We start from the raw sequence: 8,339 nt of genomic DNA on the forward strand, positions 1-8,339 counted from the left end.
ACTCACAGATTTCTCAAAAGCATCATCCAAACAACTTCTCATTTGACACTGCACTTCTTCGGATCCTCAGCGATGCAACTGTAAAGTTTGAGGACGGTCGGATGAACGTTGATCGAGAAAATAGATAGACAAACAGAAAGAGATTCCTCCATTTATAGTAGCATAAAAGTTGATTTGATTTAGATCTGCATAAAAACATTCAACCTGAAACCCTGAGACCTATTAGGGTCAGTTTAGTGAGGAGGAAGGATTTGCACCTTTAAGGGCTCTGTGCCAAATCTCCCACACAAGGCGGTCCACTGGAATGCACTTCCACTCATGCACATAATGTCTGTTGACAACATACCTAGCCTCCTGAGGAAAGTGGCATTTTTTCATTACATCCCTGAGAACTGCAACAAGCAGGTAACATGAAGCCTAAATCTCTTCCATCTAGGTTCTTCAACAGAAATTCAGCAGCAGCGTCAGGTGAGACTCTGAGTATAGGAGCAACAAAGTATCAGCGACATGTGGACTGTATGGATCCCCCAGAGAGTGAGGAGAACCCTGACTGCAAAGACAACCAGCCAGTGAAAGACAACAGCAGACAAAATGAGAAGAGCCACAGAGAAATACACTTTGCCTTTCTGTCAGAGAGGTATGAGCCACTGACGGATGATGAGGCACAAGTCAAGACAGAGGAAGAGAAGAAGAAAAAGAAGAAAGAAAATTACAAAAAAGTAAAGAAGGTTGGTGTTCCTTTTTCACATTTTTCTTAAAATGTTCATTACCAATAACTACGAACTTGCAAATGCAGTGTGCGCATTCTGATGGTTTGGTAGTAGACTTATGAAAATCCAACATCCCCTGACCTTTTGTCTTTTCTTTATAGCCTCAACCTGGGTAAGTTCAAATGTGAATCACAATTGTTTTTAATATGGCATTAATCAGCCTCAAATTGTTTAATAGATTCTTAATTACTGGGAAAATTGCAAAACTGTCAGTCACCATCATGCTATAAATTATCCTGAAAAATGTGATTCACACACATGTACTGTTTTGGTTCTGAGTTCTGTGCTCTAATTACATAATCATCTCAATATTCCCATAAAAATCAGGCTTAGGTTTCTGATTATTGAGGTAATTACTGATCAAATGTATTTATTTTCACAACAGTTTTAGAGTTCAAAGATCACCAAAAAGTCATTAACCTAAAATTACACATGATCAGCTTCTATCCCAGTCTATCCCAATTATCACAAATATTACAGCTTTGTTCTTTTTGGCAACCCAGCACCATCTTGGACTGCTGGCCTAAATTCTGGGCTCATGTTGACCCAGCCAGACTAAAGCCAGCGATTCATATGTGTCACATCTCTGGTCTCTGTCTGCTGGTGCATGGCAGAGGAGACAGAGGTCAAGACAGTGCTACTCAAAGGTGCTTTCCAGTTTCCTGGACTGTCCTCACTCTTTTCTGCACCGATCACTTTACACTGTACCTGGACGTACGTTTGTGATCCAGCTTTACCTGATCACTTCTTCTATTGATTAAGATTAAATATAGTAAAGTCTGTAGGGTATAAGGTGATTCCTCTGTGAACATCAGTGGTCTGTTAACAACACAGTTTCTGTTGTAACCCATACACCCACGTGATTGATAAGGAAATGGCTCATTGTGTGACCTCAAACAACATTAAGTGTTTATATTGAACACTAACAGAATCTTTATCAGTTTATCAGATTTCCTTGTGAATAAATGCTGTAAAAAGTCAGGTAAACAAATCATAAACTGCTGCTGTTAATCGTTAACTATATTTATACTATTTATATTATACTATATTGATATTAGACTCAACTACCAAACTGATGCATATCCACATGGGTGTATAGGAACAATATTCAGTTCCACTGGTGAGTCATATTATCCACAGATAAAGGAAGTACGATTGTATTTAAATATAAAAGTAGAAAAAATAAACAAGGTTTTTCTCTGCACTGTTTATTTCATTGATTTTGTTTGAAATGTTTAATATTCAGTGAATATAATATTTCGAATACAATACATGACTTGTGATAATATGATCCTGACGAGACGGGACTTTTAAAGTTTTTAACTTAAACGTGTGTCTTTTCTTGCAGTTCCATTGTAGGTAAGTTGAACTATGTACTGCAGTTGTTGTTTTTTCTTGTTTTTTAAATATGACATCAATCAGCCTCATTGAAATGATACACTGCATACACTGTTAATTATTGAAAAACTGCAAAGCTACTGGGCCAATGAAACTGCTGATTCAAAATAATGAAATTATTTCAGATACAAAGTTTTATCTAAAGTGATCAACTGAAAGTTAATCATCATTTTAGGGTAATTACTATCATGAGCAGGTGAGTCCCATTGAAAACATGTTTACCGGATGAACTGCTTTATAACCCATATACACGTGAGATATATAAGGAAATAGCTCATGGAATGTGACCTCAAACAACATTACTACAGTATGTTTATCAGTGTCCACGTGTGTTTATACTGGACATTACCAGATTCTTATCAGTCAGTCGTGGCCTACATAAATCTGTGAAAACACGCTGAAGAATTTTAGGTAAACAAATCATAAAAGAGCAACAGGCTGCTATTGACACTTGAGTGTGAAAGTTCATTCTTGACTTTTTACAAAATATTTTTAACTCAAGGTCCACTTACTAGCTTTTTTTCAAAGCTCTTATTATGCTATTTAGCCTATATACAGTATCCTGTTTCAAATTAGCATTATAGTTGGTTCAGTAATCAGTTGAAATAAATCAGTTCAAGTGGTGCACAGAGTCATATTTACATACTGTATTGAGGAAGTGGGTTTGTTTCTGCTTTATTTTTCTAAAACACCTGACTTCCTGTATCCGCTTCAGCCGGACAGCCCTTTCCTGTTCCGAGAGCACAGGAGACAATAGTGTTCACGGGACTCCTTATTTACATCTTAAAGACAGACTGTACCTCTCCCCCTGCTGTGCTATTGTTCTAAAACTATCAAATATGCAGGCTTTACTTTGAACTGATTTGAACTGATTCTATCTCAGATCATGTCCTGTCAAATCATGAAAAAATATTTCTTTGACCTAGTTCTGTTACAATCATTGGAAAAGCTTTGGAGCATTATTTATCACTTGAATATTATATGAATAAAAATGATTATGACATGATTGTGTGGGAGTTTTGAAAAGTAAATGATCACATCTGGTGCAAAACACACTTTGTGACTCAGCATGTTAATTTACATCCTGCGCTGAATGACTGAACAGCTTTGTAATAATAACTGTTAAAATCTACAGAATTCATAATTAATCTAAGGCTGTTTGGTTGTCTTTCAGAATGTCGGCAAGGCACTGCGCTCCACCTGGAAGTGTCTAATGCTTGGCCTATACCATTTTGCCCTCGGCTACTCTACTCCAATCACGGTGGCAGCTACTTTTGTTCCTGACTTTCACCCAGGCAGAAACAGGACCTGAGCTGATCTGCATGAATCTCCTCCACTTTCTTTACAAGTGTAAACAAGAACACTGGCCAAAGCCTTTTGATATTTATGTTTGTGTATTTGAAATTAAATTTTTTTTTTTACATGTCTCCACAAGGTGTAATCAAAAAATGTACTCATTTGTTGATTTTGATGTATGCAAATATGTTATAAAGGTATTTCTTTGCAAAATAGGGCTTTTTCACTGCAGACATTTTGACTTGCCATAGTAGGAAAAGGACAGGTGTTACCTATAACACTAAGGATGGCTCATTTCTATTAAACTGTTTCACACCTGTGCTTTTCCTGCTGTGATATGTTAAACTGTCTTCTGTGAATAAAAGACATATTGCTGATCTTATTAACTGTTGATATTGAAATCTTAAAGTTGTTGATGATCATAATGTGTAATCATGATATATATACTATGGCCCAATTTTTAACCATATTTGCAGAAAGAATGCATTTTTAATATCATATTATTAGAGACAGAGGCTGTAAAATTGCTCTGTGCTCCTCCAGCTTAGATACTGAAAAATGCATGTGCCTTTTTTCATTTAGAGAATGTTTTTATTTTTATTTTTTTACTAAGTATCTAGTTGGTGTTTGCATGTGTGCAGAGGGATAATGTGTTAATGTGGCATCTACAGCACAACAGGAAGGACTATGTAGGAGTATTTACTGTAGCTGCAGATGAAGTGAATCGGGGCAGATACTGCTTAAAGGGGTTTACAGGCAGAAAAGACTGAAATGATCATCAGTGAAGCACCAAGGCTGAAAGGATGTGGGCGCACATAGTGAGAAACAAACCAGGCCACCCCCTGCCCCTCCTCTCAGAGTGGAACAACTGAATCACTGATCTCATCTCAAGAGTATTTCTCAATTCTCAAACTGTCAAAACAAGGCATTGAGATGAACAACAGACTTCAAATGACTGGATAATGATGATTATGGCTAAATTACTGTGGACTGCAAGTTTAAGAGGGTTCTCTGTTCAGAATATGAATAATAGTGAGGTTCCAAAACTGAGTGATTTTGTACATCTGAGAGCTTGTTGAGTTTTGCATGTGATGATAATGCTAATTTGGAGTATAATGTAAAATGTGCTGCAGAACAAAGCTAATTTGGAATACTGTAGCTTTATAAAAACAAACAAACAAACAAAAAACAAGATGTAAAACACACAGACAAGATCAGTCCATACTTGAAAGATTTCAAATTAATTTGGATCACAGGTGTGATTGTTGTGGACTGGATTAGGAAATAATCACCCACTTATTCATTTACTATGTTTAGTCCAGGATGTTTTGGACATATTTAGAGACAGACACCTGGGATTGTTATAAATGTAAGAAAAATCTATTATGTTGTTTTATTTTTAAGACGACATAAAAGATAGAAGACCTATTATATGTAGTTCATTTGTGCATTTTAGTTGAAAAATATCATATTCATTAAGAAAAATGGTCAAATGCTAAGCAATTTTTTCAAGGCTTTCTTTATGATTTTAAATGAACAGTAGACTTTGTAAAATTATTATTAAATAAGCATTTTACTTAACTATGTTATTGTAGTTTAAGACCCGTTTGTCTCTGTGATGAAAATAAAAATGTAAAGAGTCGTCTCCTTGCTGACGTATTTCGACTGCGACAGAAGAGCTACTTCCGCAGTCTTGTCTTGTTTACCTGAGAGCTGAGCTGAAGCACAGTCAGCCATCAGTTCAGTGTTTTCTGAAGATGACGGACCTGAAAGCAGAAAATATTAGTTCCATTCCTGTCGACGGCTTCAGCAATTTAAGAATCACGTCAATATGGACGTTTCTCATGTCTGTAAGTAGAAAGTTTAATCCTTGATTCTAAGGGCTAGCAAGATATGACCCGAAGCGTAGCGTTAGCTCCGACAGCTAGCAGATCGACCCCCGTTGGTTTTTAGAAGAGGTAGACGTTTGTAGCGTTTTATTTCATTGAACAGTTCAGTAAACACTTCTTCTAACAGCTACTGACTGTGTTGCTGTTTTTTTTTACTGTTTGTAGGTGCAATGGTCGGAGCCTTGGCTTATCGGGCTATTGGTGTTTCATGTTGTGTGTTTGTTTCTGACGGTGGTGACCTGCAGGTTCTACAGAGCTCAGATCTGTCACTTCCTGCTCATGGGTACGTTTACCAATATAAACTGCTGATTGACAATACTATCATTAGACATTATTAGACTTTGTCATTTGCACAGACTCTTTGCACTCACTCTTCATCTGCAGAGTTTTCATGTTGACATGGCAACATATATTTTTCTTGCAGTGTCGTGGCATTTTGTTATTCATGTCCTATGTCTTCTACTTACAGTATGTAATGATTGGTGATTGATGATGAGGTTTTGCAGATTAAGAATTTCATTGTACTATGCACATTTAGAAAGCTACATACAGTATGCTAGCCTACACTAAAATGCATAAAAGAAATGCATTTGCAAATCAATTCATTTGAATTAGATGCTACTTATCAAATTTGGCATATGCTTTCAGAGAGACTAACTAAAACACATGCCTTTTATGCCAGTTTCAAGTGATATTTAGATAGATCACCAGTGCACAGCTGTTTGTGTCATTTTAATGGTAATTTTGCATATGTACTCGATACTATGATGTCCACAGAGATTTTACAAATATTTTCTCTCATTGACTTTAGAGAAATAATGAGGATGAAAATATAAAGCTTTTTTTAAAAAAAAAAGAAAGAAAAAAAAAGATTTTTTTAAAAAAACCAGACATAACAAACAGATAAAAAACAGCAGTTAACTGAATTTGTAACAGTGCGTCTTGTATATCTTGTTTGGATCAGTCACCACAAGCGCTAATAAACAGTGGTAAATGAGACCTGATGCTGAGTGTGCATGATGATATGATCCAACTTCTCAGTGTTCCCAGACTGACATGACTTCTCTCCACAGTTGGCATGGTGTATAGTGCTGAATATCTGAATGAACTGGCAGCTATGAACTGGAGGTAAGACCATTGTTCAGCAGTATTTCAGGAAAATGTTTGAAATAACGTGTGTATAGAAACTCTGCTTGCTTTGTTCACACACACACACACACACACACACACACACACACACACACACACACACACACATATATATATATATATATATATATTTGTTTACACATGCTGTAATCATCAAATATTCATTAACTCTTTTTGCTGTTTACAGGTCTTTTTCCAATTTCCAGTACTTTGATTCCAAGGGCATGTTCATATCTTTGGTTTACTCGATTCCTCTTCTGCTCAATACAGTCATCATTGTGGTAAGTTTTCCTGTTTATTTTCCATCTTGTCGGATCAAAACAAATATTATATGCACTATTCAGCAGCAGGTATGCCACACATAACATCTGTTCATGTGTATGTTTGTGTGTGTTACATAATTACAGATGGTGTGGGTGTACAGGACCTTTTCCACTATGACTGAGCTGAAGACCCTCCAGTTGAAGCGAAAGGCCCGCAGAGAGAAGAGAGAGAAGAGTGACTGATCCCTCTGCCTATGTCCGTAAATGGACTTTTCTGAGAGGAGCTTGAGAATCTCTCCTTTGCTAATCCTGAATTTTGGAGGTGGAAGGCAGATTCCTTCTTGAGACTGTATAAAGGATTGTCCGTTGATGTCAGGACTGGATGTCTTGTTTCTTGTAACGGCTGTTGGATGGTGCTGCTGAACTCGCTGTACACTATGAGGTTTACGAGGACCAAAGGACAGTTACTGTTTTCTAATTAAAGTTGTTTTAAAGTGAGTTAAAATGTACAAAAAAAAAAAGATAAATCATTTTTGAATTACTTTTATGTGACTTGCCTTGCTTGTGTTAGGTAAAGTTATGTAAAGTAGGTTGCTCTTGAATCTTGCAGCAACTGCATTAATTCACAGTAACAAAATATAGAATAGGCTGAACTTCTCCAACAGCTTCCTGGGGGTGTGGTTGGGGGTGCGGGTTACTTGACTGTTATACTGGGCTAACCTCTTTGTGCAAGGCAAGTTTGACCCCTTCACTTCTACCAGGTGACAGTTTAACTTGTCATAGTAGGAAAAGCACATGTCTTCGATTATCTGTTTATTAAATTTGTCATGGTTTGGCTCTATAATCTAGAATATACCATATGGAGATATGTATGAGGACCAATGGTGCTTTTTAAGAAAACATTTTTGCAAACTTTTTAAATTGGCAAACATTTAAGTAAGGCAAAATGCATGATAAAATTATAATACACAACATTCAGGAACACACAATAGCTGCTTAGGAAATATACACTGAAACAGCTACACAGTATGTCTGGAAAAGTCAAGTTCAGTCAGCTGAATTTTTAAGAACAGTGTCATTTCAAGTATGACCGCTGAGGTAAAATGTACAGGTCAAAACTATTGACCTATACATTATAATATAGTGTTTTCTCTGTGGTTTAAATAAGTGCTAGTACACCACTAGAGGGCAGTACGGGCTAGATGACATGAGACAGGTGCTGCTCTCCATAAGATCTGTGCTTTGGGAGATTTTCCTCATATCACGCTGAAAGTTTTTTTTTTTTTTTTTTTTATAAATCCATTTTTAAACTTTTTTTTTTTTTTTTATCTCTGTAGAGAGTTGACAGGATGTGGTCCCACAATTTGTTTTACTTGTTTTCCCAGATGCATCTGATGTATGTTGGTATGCTTTGCTTCCATTAATCTACCAGGACCCATTAAGTGTGGACATGAGTGATTAAATAGCGGTCTTGATTGGTTATTTAAGAAGATGGGGAGGAAGATAGAGTGTGTGTGTGTGTGTGTGTGTGTGTGTGTGTGTGTGTGTGTGTGTGTGTGTGTGTGTGTGTGTGT

General features: G+C 36.6%; 2 protein-coding genes across 2 annotated transcripts; both read left to right on the plus strand.

Annotated features, from left to right (window-relative positions):
• The first annotated feature begins 313 nt into the window (after positions 1-313).
• Positions 314-4,892, plus strand: LOC111650599 (required for drug-induced death protein 1-like). The gene is made up of 2 exons (XM_023400514.2): positions 314-728; positions 3,343-4,892. The coding sequence occupies exons 1-2, from the start codon at positions 411-413 to the stop codon at positions 3,478-3,480; spliced, it is 456 nt and encodes a 151-aa protein (XP_023256282.1). The 5' UTR covers positions 314-410; the 3' UTR covers positions 3,481-4,892.
• Positions 4,893-5,156: 264 nt separating this feature from the next.
• On the plus strand, positions 5,157-7,307 carry tmem18 (transmembrane protein 18). Its single transcript, XM_023400513.2, has 5 exons — positions 5,157-5,314; positions 5,519-5,636; positions 6,427-6,481; positions 6,690-6,783; positions 6,910-7,307. Exons 1-5 carry the CDS (start codon positions 5,222-5,224, stop codon positions 7,006-7,008), a joined length of 459 nt encoding a protein of 152 aa, XP_023256281.1. The 5' UTR covers positions 5,157-5,221; the 3' UTR covers positions 7,009-7,307.
• Positions 7,308-8,339: the final 1,032 nt, after the last annotated feature.

Source organism: Seriola lalandi, unplaced genomic scaffold (assembly GCF_002814215.2).
Source record: "Seriola lalandi dorsalis isolate HSWRI2012SDOR001 ecotype SW California unplaced genomic scaffold, Sedor1 jcf7180002052504, whole genome shotgun sequence".
Lineage (NCBI taxonomy): Eukaryota > Metazoa > Chordata > Actinopteri > Carangiformes > Carangidae > Seriola > Seriola lalandi.